This window comes from Pleurodeles waltl, chromosome 8 (assembly GCF_031143425.1).
Source record: "Pleurodeles waltl isolate 20211129_DDA chromosome 8, aPleWal1.hap1.20221129, whole genome shotgun sequence".
In the NCBI taxonomy this organism is placed as follows: Eukaryota; Metazoa; Chordata; class Amphibia; order Caudata; family Salamandridae; genus Pleurodeles; species Pleurodeles waltl.
Genome location: NC_090447.1, coordinates 154,902,088 through 154,915,539, shown reverse-complemented (window position 1 = coordinate 154,915,539; position 13,452 = coordinate 154,902,088). Strand labels below are relative to the sequence as shown.

At 43.3% G+C, this 13,452-nt stretch overlaps 1 protein-coding gene across 2 annotated transcripts in view; it reads right to left on the bottom strand.

Annotated features, from left to right (window-relative positions):
* CCDC81 (coiled-coil domain containing 81) overlaps positions 1-13,452 on the bottom strand; it is a 292,165-nt gene that overhangs the window by 55,315 nt on the left and 223,398 nt on the right. For both annotated transcript variants that reach the window (XM_069203991.1, XM_069203990.1), the window contains exon 11: positions 534-703. In XM_069203991.1, coding sequence (XP_069060092.1) covers positions 534-703 — 170 coding nt within the window. The remainder of the gene's footprint in view (positions 1-533; positions 704-13,452) is intronic.

The window sequence follows — 13,452 nt, the reverse complement described above, 5'->3', positions numbered from 1 at the left end:
GTGATGTATTTACAGTGCAACTCGTTATACTGGATTGATTTAAAACAGCTGGTATACAAGACATGTTTCACAAAGTAGGTTATGTACCAATTCCTCTGGCGGAGTTAATTACAAGATCATTTCTCTGGCTTTCTACAAATGCATGAGGCAGTCTGAGACAAAAGAGTGATATACCAAATAAATGTGTCTCCCACCTGCAATGAATAACTCCAACATGGTGCGTACATTAGCCAACTCCTTTGGCGGATCTGGAAATCTATCCCATATTTCTCTCCCTACATCTGAAGCGCTAAACTATTGCATGAATGGACCAGCTCCACCCCAGGTGCCCCCGCACCATCCCAAACGTACAAGGTGAGACTCTGATAAAGAAGAAGCGGCTCCAGTCACCACCTTGGACCTATGTTCAGTCTGGTGTAGATCAGTGCAACATCTGTGGTATCAGTGCATCATAATGGGACACAGTTGTAAATCATGTAAGGAAACCTCAACCTTACATAGCTTGGAAAAAAAGAGATGATGTCCAGACTTACTCTTCGGCTAGTTGCACTTGCTCCAAACGGTCTAGAATCTCCTTATCTTGTTTCATCTTCGCCTCTTTATTTTTTCTCCACTCCACATCTTTATTGAGGACTTTTAGATATTTCTCTTGCTTCAGAAAAGCTGGCGGAGTGAGTGGCCTTTTCAGAAAAATGTATGAATTCTGCAAGTAAAAGGGATATTTTAATTAGCAAATATCACACATTTAATTAAACTCATAGTTGTGGTCATTTACGTGTTTCTAGTTGCCATGCCCGGTCTTGAATCTCTTCTACTCTGTATCTGCTGAAATTACCAATGTGCCCTCATACTGTATATGTTCCCTGAACGCTAGGCCCATAGACATGGCCCTATACCTTTCTGTATGAGCCATACCTAGTCTTTATTCTCGACAATATAATTATGTCCAGTTCAAATATTCTAATAAACCCTGAAGCAAACGTTAAAGGCGTGAGTTCAGTAATCAAATGGTATGAGGTTCACAAATACTTGATGATGCTAGAAGCCCACATAGTTTCCTTCGGGAAGCAAACTTGAAAGCACATAGGCTGCAAAGACACTGGAGAGGACAACTATATGCTACTCCTCCTACGCGGGTGGGGGACACTAATATGGGTTAGGTCAGGGGTCCTATTCAGGGCTACTGAGATTGACAGAGACCCAGCGGGCAGGTATGTCCTGGTCCCGGGGCAGGTATGTCCTGGTCCCGGGCCACGCAGATGGACAGGATCTCACATTCTGCAGCAGACATGCTCCTAATGTGACTCAACCGGCTTTCTTTCAGCTCTTGACTACGAAGTTAGCCATAAACACAGTGGCCCTGTTACTACTGTGGGGGGGTGGGGGGTGGGGGGGGGAACACTAATGGCGTGCTGGATGTAGCGCTGAGGCGCTCCTACCTGCCCTTGCTGTGTACCCTGGTAACTACAGTCACACAAGCATTTGCCATATGGTTCCAGGATTGTAACCTAGGCGCACTGAGCAGATACCAGGCTAAAGGCCAGGAATATTCCTCTTATTCAGCGCCACATGGCATGCATGTCTGCTTCTTACCTTCCAGACCGCTGATGATCACACATGCTGAATACGTGGTCCGGATGATGTCAGACCACAATGCCTTACTTATACATGTTCAGTAGGGAACACCTCAACCCCTCCTCTCCCAGCACCCCCCCAGTACCCACATGGAAACTACAATGCAATGTGATTCAGGAGAAACTGAGGGAAGTAATAAGGAACAGTTTTGAAGCTAATCAGGGCGTGGTTCGTCCCCTGAAGTGGAATGGGAGACATTTAAGGTAGTGATATGCGGCCACTGCATCACAGGGGCATAGGGGGTACATGAGACATTAGAAAAGGAATTGATAACCCCGGAAATTAATCTGAGACAGGTGGAGAGGGAGGTGGGTCTCAAACCTAGAGTGCATTATACACTACAATACCAAAAGGGAGACATATGTATGTTCAGGTAGAAGAGCTTAGGAGCTTAAGTTACAGAGAATATTTAGAACGGCAACAGGAGGAAGGCGACACAACGGGGTGACTCCTAGTGTGGTTTGTGAACTCAGAAAGGAGGGGAGGCCTCACTACACAGGTGAAAGATAAGCGGAGGACTCTCAACATGAATTTAATAAAGTGTTTCACAAGTACTAGCGGCCCTTTACGAGTAGGGCCTGCCAGTTTCCAATACAAATATCGGGGACTTTTCAAACCTGATGCCAGCTTCCACAGGTAACTGCAGAACAGAGGGGCAGACTCTGCTAGCCAATCACCGCAGTGGTTAGGACTGCTGTAGGCGATCTGGCAATGGGAAAGACAACGGGTCTGAATGGGCTGCTGGCTAAATCTATAAAAACAACACACACATCCTCACTAAAGTTTACGTAGCAGCAAAAGAGGAAGGCCTTCTGGTACCAACACTGAGAAAGACTCTAGAGTCTATAGGTATCACCGCCCAAACCAGCACAGAGATTTAACCGATGTGGCCTAATACGACCTCTATCTATGCTCAATCTAAACTACAAGATACAGAGTAAAATACTGACCAACCAACTCCTGCCTGTTATACACCTAGTAATCCATCCGGATCCATGCAGATTCATCCCTGGGCGCAACACAAACAACAATTTAAGATGACTCTTCCTCATCCTGGAGGAAATCCCAGCAGAGTGCAGGAGAACGGCGATAGCCCCGTCTATAGATCTAGAGAAATGGTTTGATGCACTAAGCTGGCAGGTCCTGCGTAAATTGAATCTGGGTGTCCAAATGGATTGCCTTGTTATGCCAACTGCCAGGGTATGCACAGGTTGAATAATAGCTTAGTCCTACCATGTCTGTCGGGCACAAGGCTGGGATGCCCACTGTCATGGATGCTTTTTGCGCTGGTGGTGGAGCCCTTCGACGCAATAGTCAGGACAGACCGAGAGGGGTGCGAAATTTACAGATGGGATACACTCCAATTCCCTCTATACAAACCATATGATATTTTATCTTAAGGATGGTCAAACAGACGTAGATAAAACACTGTTGCTACTGAAAGAACTGGGAAAAGTCTCAGGCTTCCACATGAACTGACAACAAAACCAGTGCATTCCCACTAGATCCACAGGGTGCCTCAGATGGTGACAGTCGGAGATATTGGTTGGTGTGAATGCACCTTTCGGTACCTCGGCATCAGGGTGTACCACAGGGATGACAACCTCAGGGAGGGCAATATGGGGACAGCATTGTGATCCTTGAAAAGTAGTATGGAGTTTTGGAAGATGCTATCTCCGTCGGTGATGGACGGGGTGGCACTAATCAAGGTGATCATGCTGCCACGATTGCTGTACTTTTTTGCCAATCTATCGACTGACTTGTTTCGGAACCTCAATAAAATGCTAAATGATTTCATATGCGGAGCGGGAAGACACAGGATGTGGCTGGCAGTTCTGGAGGCACCAACAGAGGGTGGAGGACTGGCTTCCTCGATTTTGAAGGTGAGATGTATCCCAATAGACGCAGAGTGAATATGTGGCACTGAAACAAGAGGAACGCAGTAGATGTAGAACATACCCTATCACAGCGGCCTGGTGGGACATCCTGTTGGCATTCAAACACCCCGACCCAACACCACCACACGATTGAACCACACAGGGAGAAGCCATTAGTGTATCAACATTCTGGGAAAAGACCTGCACAACTGGGATGTTTTGACAATGTACAGTATGATCAAACCAGTGACTGATAAGTTCAGCTTCGCCGAACAAATTGTTGAGTTGATAAAGCTACAATGATCAATATGGTCTGATGCAACTGTCAATCTAGAACCACGCCACATTATGCACATTTTTTGATGTATAGAAGAGTGAACAGACAACTATGGAAAATGCTACTCATGTGCCAGACGTCCTCTTTGAGGACATTGTTTCAGCCTATGAAGGTGCAATGGTAATAAAATTAATAAGCAGCCCAAAAAAGAGCGGAGTTGCCTACATTGCGAAAGTGGCAATTGGCCTGCAGCCGTGGCCAGGAAAGGAAAGGTTCCAGAAGTTCGACAGCTGGGATCCTTAAGCAGCTGACATTTTAGGCAAAATCCTTGTTTTCAATTCAACTGGTTTTGCACTAATTCGCCTTTCCAAAAAGAAAAAAATACGAGCAAACACGTGAACACTTTCTGGAAAAATAATTTAGGCATTCAGACTGCTCGATAGCCCCCTTAATAGATTACAGTAACAATCATCACTTTATTTCCAATTCTGTGGATCAATAATTCATGAACAATGGGTTTTAAATTTCATAAGCGATTTTTAAAGCAGTTCTTTTGAATGGCTCAACTTTTTGTGTGTCTTAGTTTTGAAACTGTTTTTTGTATACATCTACTATTTATTTTCATATACTATAATATATAAAACAGAAACATACAGGAAAAGCAGCACACATGCAAAAGAACAAAACAAATTATATCACATATATCAAACCACCCTGCCCACCACTATAGCCTCCAACCCCCTCATTTATCCTGAGCTGTAACTTTTAGGTTTGGCTTGAAATAACTCACCATTCCTCCCATATATGCATTACATTCATTAAGCATGATCAAATGCCACCCCCTCGGGTTCCCAGCAGGTCTCCATAAATGATAGTGATGATTCCTCTGTGTTAAACGCAGTTTAGGTTTTCATACTCCCTATGAACCCACAACGCCAGGTAATACTTACACCTAGGTACGGGACGATGGGTAGTACCCAAATACATTGCTTCCTCATGGACAGTCTTGTGGAGTTTGTACTGTCTCCATGTGACTATGATCTCGATGGCAATTTGGCAATTGTTTGTTGTTAGTTCTTTTTTTTTTTTTTTGATGTTGACAACAGCCAATAAAGAAGTTGGTTTTTTTTAAAGCATGATCAAATGACTGCAATTAGCCAATTTCCATGTTACCCGTTAGAAGATGAGTAGCCAAACTTGGCAAGATATTGCACCATTCGAGCCCTTTCTCTCCGAAGATCAAGTAGACTGAATTGAACCATCATATTTTTAATACAAACTTATATTTTAGGGGAAATTGTAGATCTACTTCATGCTGATCTGTCTAGTTTATTGTCCATTATGGCTGTTAATTTGCAGGATTGTGATTATCCACCTTCTCAGTGTATCTATAATACTACCTTTAATCAGTGCGTTTATTTGTTTCTTTATCATGACCGCTACCCCCCAGTTCAAAAATTCTGATCTACGCAGAACATCTGCTCAACCCATTTTTGTGCCTTAAAAAGTTTCACACATTCTTGTTTAGTCAAATGAGTCTCCTGTAAAATGATTTGTGCCTGTACATCTCTTAGGGATTGCAATGTCCTGTCTCACATTCCTTTTGTACATAGCCCATTTATGTTCCACGAAAGGATTTGTATTGGCATTGCCCTAGATCTAGATCCTGAACTCATTTCTTCTGAGAGTGCTACTTAAGAAGTGCTGAGAAATGCCTGCAGATCTTGAGGAATGTTTTATATTTTTCTCCCTGAATGCTCCCCACCTAAAGTGCTCCCACATTTCCTTAACTGTCACCCAACCAATCCACTGAAGAACCCTCCCAAACTTCCTGTATTACTTCTGACTCCCTTTATGAGCATCCTCCCTGGATATAAAATAAAGAAAATATTAGGAGGAGAGCAAAGGGTGAACAGAAAAGTAGTTCAAAACAAAAAGTTGTAAAATGATGACTTGTACGAGTTATGCATTGCCAAAGTCAGGCACCTTATTCCTTTGGAGATTTACTTTTCCTGATATTCTCAATCACGTCATCAGCTTCTTTAAGGGATTTAGGTTATACATCGTGTTCTTATGCATAACTTTAAGTGTGGCAGGGAATCTTAGCTGGACGGTGGCACCTAACTTCCTGAACTCTTCTAATCTCTTTCCTAACTCCCACTGTCTATTCGCAGCTGCCCTAGAGACATTATTTCGAAAGAATCCCCCATTTGCCTTTAAGGACTTCATTTTTAAGGCTTTCAATAGTATCTGCTCTTTTACTGCATAAGTGTGGAAATTCACTAAGATCGTTCTAGGGTTACTTTTGTTAGTAATAGTGGAGAGCATTCTGAATGGTTCTCAATGAATCCTGTATTCCCCTAGCAACTTCTTGGGAGGTATCCTCCATTTTTAGCCCAGCTTTTATTAGGGTTACTACAAAAGTCTTAAGGTCATCTTCGTTTACCCCCTCTGGTACATTGAGGATTCTCAAGTTGTTGCGTCTAGAGTTATTTTCAAGCACCTCAAGATTTTCTAGAACCTCCTACTCGCTAGATTTCAATAGTCAAGTCTCCTCCTTATTTGACTCTACCGAGTCCCTCAATTCCTTTACAGTTTCCTCTAACACTTGAGTCCTGGCAGCCAGAGCATCTAGTTTCTTCTCCAGACCCTCACATCCCCCTTGTATTCCCCTCTGGTTTATCTCTGAAATAGCAAATCTGTTTCTCATTTCTGTAGACAGGGATCGTATCAGGGACTCCACTGAAGTGCTAGGAAGTTCCCTCAAAGATGGTAATCCCGAGGCCCCCCCTCACCTCCTATGTGCTTAGGGTTGTACACCAGCTCTCCATCTACTACGTCTCCCACTATTACCGCTGCTGACTGGGGGTGCTCCTCACATATTGCCACCACCCCTGGAAAAACACTCTCTTCATCCATCCCCTCCATTGGTTGCTACCTATTTAGCCCTTGTTTCGCCATCTCCCTCCCGTGAATATGAATTTCAGCTTTATTGTTGTCCTGCACGCCAGGTGACTGCATATCTGCTACAGTCTATTGCTCAACTGCCTTCCAGGGTGACTTAGGCAGAACTTTAAAAAGGTTCTTAGTGAGGGAGTAATTCTCAGTTTTTGCTGGCTGCCAAAAGGCTCTCTGTTATGATGCCCTGTAATTGCGAAGGTATCAGTATCAGTGAGTTTTGGTGCAACTACCAGAGTAGCATCCTTAACTGGATGTTTTATTTGCATGTCTTTGCATAGGAGAGAAAGCGGGTTGGTTAACCTCACTAGATGAGCCCTTAACCCCTAACTTTAAAGCACTTTTCAGCACATACCTGTTCTTTTTATCTGGGAGTTCCTTTATCAATTTACCAGGGACAAGGGTTTGACCGGTTCTGACTCCTTGCTACCGCTGTGTCTGCAGTGCAGTGACCCAGTTTCCACCCCAAGTCTTCCTTTACTGAGTCCCAGAGCTCTGAGCTCCTGGCTCCTTGTACGCCTCTCGCCAGCATGCTCACTTCTGGGCTTGTTCAGTCCCTCCCTCTTCTCCCCGAAGGGGAATCCTCGGTGTGGCCTTGCAGCCCCCCGTTTCAGCTTCGGTGCTGCCTTCGTCCAGCTACCTGCAGTGCAAACGCACTCCCTGTATCTACAGTAGTTTGCGTCGTGCTGTGGGGATTAAATCTCTTCCTTTTAAAAAATATAAATATTCAGTAAGTGCATCTATTATTTATCATGCACAGCCCTTTCCCTTTAAACGTTTCATCTTTGGAGTGCATCTTGAGGGAAGATAGTGGGTGCTCAAACAACCCACTTCCATGTTCCCCAGATCGCAGTGTGAACCAAAGGCTACACCTTCTACAACAAAAAATGTAGTCACTATTCAAGGATAGATTTCTTTATAATAGGGCAGGATATAATCGACCAGTTTCAGGAACTCGAACACATGTCCACACATCTGTCAGACCACTCTGCAATAGTATTAGAATTTAAACCCTGCTGCAACCCCAGAATGAGGAGATGGACGGTGGATTTTTATTTACTTCTATATCAAGAGGCGGTAAGGAATATCTGTGCAGAATCAGAAGAGTTTTTTAAACTTAGCATAGGCACTGCTCAGTTGCACATGGTGTGGGATACCTTTAAAGCCTTTTTAAGTGGGATGATATGTAGTCTTACATACTTTAAAAATAGAGGGTACAAAGAAGAGATCAATGCTTTAGAGACTGAATTGAGCGATGTAGAAGAACACTGCCTAGCGCAACCCACAGGGAGATTGAGAATACAGTACCAGAGAGAAAGTTATCAGAACTGAGAGAGAAACGTATTCTTGTATTGGAGACTAGAATAAAGAAAACGTGGGAAGCAAGCAAGGTGGACCTTTTCGAGTTAGGGGAGAACTGTGGGAAGCTACTGGCTTGGAAAACTAGAACAGAACAAGCCAGAAACACAATGAGGGAAATTAAAAATACTGACTCAGGTTCAACCTGAACCAGCATCAAAGATATTAAAAAAGCCTTTCATAGCTTCTTTAGAAATGAATACACAGAAGACGTGGTAACAACTGAGGAGAAGATTAAAGAGTGGGCAGGCCTTGGGCTATTAGGCAAATTTGGTGATGATGCAAATGGGAATTTCAATAGCGATATCACTCACCTGAAGGAAGAGCTGCAATTGGGTTGAGTAAAAAATGGAAAGCGGCAGGACTGGGTGGTCTTCCAGTGGAAATTTATAATGCGTTAGATAGCACAGTATTACAGATAATGACAAACTTATTTTGGGAGATTTTTGAAAAAGGAAATCCATTACTGCCTTCCTGGAACAAAGCCACTGTTACCCTAATTCTTAAACAAGCTGAAAATCCTGTACACTGTGAATCATACAAACCTATATCACTTTTAAATAGTGACTATAAAAACTTTGCTAAGGTACCCGCATGGTGGCTGAATCAGATAATAGGAAGCCTTCTGCATGAAGATCAAAAGGGCTTTTTAAAAGGATGATTTCTCCATGAACTAACATATGCCCTTATTGGCTTGATCGACCTGGCCACTACATTTAAGGTCCTATTAGCAGTTCTGACACTGGCTGCGACAAAAGCTTTCAATAATGTTAACTGGACCTACTTGCAGATGGTTTTAAAACTGTGCAATCTGGGAAGGAATTTCTACAGAGTAGTGAATTTTATAAACCAAGATCCCTCTGCCAGAATACTGGTGAATGGAAGCCTGACCCCCTCCTTTCAAATATCCAGAGGTACAAGACAAGGATGCCCACTACCTCCACTTCTGTTTAATCTACATATTGAGCCTTTAGTATGCAAGATTAGGCAGGAGTCTGCAATTGTTCCATTTATTTGTATCGGGTGGAGTAAAAAACTCTCCTTGTATGCAAACTAATCAATCAATCATAGCATTTGTAAAGCGCAGCACTATCACCCCTAAGGTAATCTAGGCGATGAGGGTGCCATGGCCTGGTTGGACTGTTCCCATGGTATATGATTTGCATATGGCTGGGTCCAAACTGGGGTGGCATTGTGGGCAAAACAGCAATAGATTAAACTCAGTTCTGTGGCTGGGGGGTGAGCGTTTGAAAAGTTTCAGCACTCCGTCCATCACCATCATCCTTTTGTGTTGCTAAAGTCACCTTAAGTGGCCACGGTATGCTGTGACTTGGGTCCCCTTGCTCGCTGTGTCACTGGATTCAAGCTAGCCTGGCTATTGAGGGGTGATACCCCAAAACCGGTACCAGGATGCTTGTTTCCAGTACAGGGACGACCTGGCCTGGCAGTTCAGGCTGGATTGTTCCCATGGGGAGCAGGGTCAAGACTGATTTGCATATGGCTGGGTCCAAACTGGAGTGGCATTGAGAGCAAAAGAACAATGGATTAAACCCAGAGCTGTGACAGGGTGAGTGTTTGAAAAGTTTCAGCACTCCGTCCATCATCCTTTTGTGTTGCTGAGGTTGAGGATAAGTTTGGCTGCGGTGTTCTGTAGAGTCTGGAGTCTTTTAAGTAGCTGTGAGGACACTCAGGCGTACAGAGCGATGCCATAGTCAAGGCGGCTGTTGATCAGGGCATGCCTGACTGTCTTTCTGGTATCAGTAGGGATCCATTTGAAGATTCTGTGGAGCATATGGAGGATGTTGAAGCAGGAGGAGGCGACTGAGTTTACTTGTCGATTCATGGCTAGTTGGCGGTCGAGGATGATGCTGAGGTTTCATGTGTGGTCTGATGGAGAGGGCGTCGGTCTGAATTCTGCTGGCCACCAGCTGTAGTCCCATACGGAGGTGTTCTTCCTGAAGATCAGGATTTCCATTTTGTCTGTGTTTAGTTTGAGGCAGCTGTTTTTCATCCATGTTGCTATGTTGGTCATGGTATTGTGGAAGTTGGCTTTGGCGTTGTGGGGGTCTTCGGTGAGTGAGAGGATTAGTTGAGTGTCATTGCCGTAGGAGTCTATATTCAGTCCGTAGGATCTAACAATGTCCGCAAGGGGGGTCATGTAGATGTTGAACAGGGTTGGGCTGAGGGAGGATCCTTGGGGTACACTGCAGGTGATGTTCTTGAGTGCAGAAGTGATGGGAGGGAGGCAAGTACTCTGCATGCGGCCTGAGAGAAAAGAGGAAACCTACTTAAGGGTGTTTTGTTGAATGCCTATGTTGAGGAGTCTATTGAGGAGAGTGTGGTGGGAGACTGTATCGAACACCGCAGATAGGTCCAGAAAAATCAGAGCTACCAACACACATCGGTCAAGGAGGGTCCTGATGTCGTCCGTGGCAGCGATCAGTGCAATCTCCCTGCTATGGTTGGCCCAGAATACCGATTGTCTGATTGTGAGGTGTCGAGAAGGTGGTTTAATTTGAGGTAGTCGGTGAGCTGTTGACCTCATACAGTGAGCTCATGAACTATACCTCAGACCTACAAACCATATTACCCGCTTTGAAACAGCTGACAACAGATTCTGAGAAGGTTTCAGGAAATTCTGTTAACATCACTGAGATAATGACTTTGAATTTGTCAAGGTGAGATATGTTAATTAGGAGTCAGATGAAATATCTAGGTCTGAAAATCACACTAGACTCTTGTATGATTCCCGAGATAAACTTTATTAAAGCACTGACTGAGGCGAGTACATTGATGAAGGGCTAGGCTCATCTTTTGCTGACTCTTTGATAGAATCAACTTGATAAAAAATGGCCATCCTACCTTAATGCACTTTCTTTTTTAACACAGTCCTGTTATATTGCAAAAAGGAGTTGTTAGATAGGCTTCATTAGCTTTACATTGGCCTCAAAGGGAGCAAGGATTTCTTGGAGGAAGCTTTGTAGAAAGCAGGATAAGGGGGGACCTAAAACTACTGGATATGAAATATTACACCTAGGCGTTGCAGCTAAAAAAAACTGCAGAATGCTTCTTAATAAGCCACATAGCTTAGAGATTGGTATACTTCTAAAAGCCATGCTAAAATATGTTAGAGTAGGTGAAACCACTTTCTGTATACGTTTGGGGATGCTAAGCATTACAAGAAGGCAAGGCTAAAAGTGTTACTTATTACAGTACATCAGTACCAATATGGGACACCCCGGGTACACCAGAATGGAGCAGAGACAAGCTGGCTTTACCTATTAAAAAGTCAGGCATACAAAGCTGGGATCAACTTTCACAGGATGGGATACCCCTTACATGGAATGAGTTCCAAGAGATTACAGACTGGAATCTATCTAGGTTAAAGCACATTCAAGATAGCTCCAAAACACAAACAATTTGGTAAGGAGCACTAACGAACTGGAAGAACTTTTGGTAAAGCAGGTGCCAAGGAAAAAGGAAGTCTCAATATAGTTTTGGACGTTGGTGGAGATAACAGATGGGGACTTTGGATTGCCGGAAGAGCTATGGAGAGGAAACTTGCTGGGAACGCAGTTAAACGACTTATGGCAAGTATCAATACACACATTATGCAATATGGTAAGGCCCGCTTTTTAAGGAGAAACCATCTCTTTTACCTCCACAGAGCATATTAGACACCTTACAGGATTTCGAAGATAGGAAAAGGGGGTACAACAAAATGTTTGAAATGTGATCTTGAGAAGGCAAACAATGTACTTATGTTTGCAGAATGCCCGAAGAGTCTGAAGTTCTGGGAAAATGTGGGTAAGGTAATGGCAAGCACTCTGGGAGTTAATGTGAAGGTAAGCCTCTGCCTCATTATTTTTGGTGCTTTAGAGGGGCCCGTGATTTTGAGTAAGGACATGCAGCCCCATCTAGTACTGAATTGCTCGACTTTGTGTTTGGTGAGCGCACATGAGCAGATAAAATTAGGGTAGGTTCAGCATGATAATAATGGTAAGACGCAATAGAGGTATGTTTTGTCTGTCACTGTGTGACACATGGAGACGATTGGGCTACTCATTTGGTTAAACCACTCATGTTTGGGTGCATCTGGTTATTGGTGGCATGTCTTACTGGGGTTGCAGTGGTTCACTTTCTTCTGTTTGAAATATTGGAGGTATAATTACCAAGTTTAGGTTCTATTTGGTCAAGTTATAAGTCATACTTTGTATTTTTGTTTATAGATTGTGTCGAAGACAGTACCAAAGTCTCCCTTGTGGGGTGTTTTGACAAGGTACTGTTTAATTGTCACGTGCCTTGAAGAAGGTGGGTGACCATAGGTCACGTGGCACTGAAACGCGCGTCGGCACAACTTTTGACTGGACATGACATTTTATTCTATCCTTCTCTCTATGGATCCCGGACATTATGAATTTTGATGTTCTATTCTAAGAATGATGAACTTTGATGATGGGAATATAAGGCTGTATCAAGCAAATTGTAATTAATTCTTTGGAGACCAGAAACATTGCGACCTGGATAAAATAAAACGTTGAATCATTGCTATCAACAATGTACAGTATTTTTGTCTATATTAGGTTTCTGATGTTGGGAGGGGGGCCTTCAGAGAAGAATTGTTTTCAAACTGGAGTTTTTATTTGGTGAGTTTGGTTTGAGAGTGGTTAGGATGGTATGTATGATGGTTGCATCCATTCGGGAGCATGACACCTAGGTCCTACAGTTCACTAAAAATATAATAGATGATATTATTAAGTATAATCATAACTATAAGCAAATAAAATAATAATTTAGATAACAGCATTGTTGGTTGATATACAATTTGTATGACTAACTCTTGACCTTTTTCTTTTGTTATTTTTATTGTGTGGGACTCCACTTTGTGGAACCATTTCTGGAGGGTTGTTTAGCTTGTTCTTCATTCAGAAAATTGACCTGCAGAGGCTGACCAGGCTGTCCATTTCTTCCTGGAAAAGATTAATCCTGAAGCCCCTGCTGAGAATCTGCTGGCCATCCCTGCAACTGTAACTTTAAAAGCCCCCAGCCAGCCCAAGGAGATCAGTGCTCCAGGGGAGTGTTTTAAATGAAGATCTACCCTTACTAAGAGATTGGATGCAGGCTATTAAACCAGTGTCCTCAATGACAACTCATGTCTCAGATCTCTTTAAATACGTCACCCGAGATGGAGGTGACAGGCTGACTGCTACAACCTTCAGATTAGACAGGTGGTGACAATGCCTGGCAAGCATACCTTTCACTCCTCCACTTTATATTATTTTCAGCTTGATCCCTGACCCTGTTTTGGACAATGGTGAAACCCAGACACCTAGTTAGCTAACTTCC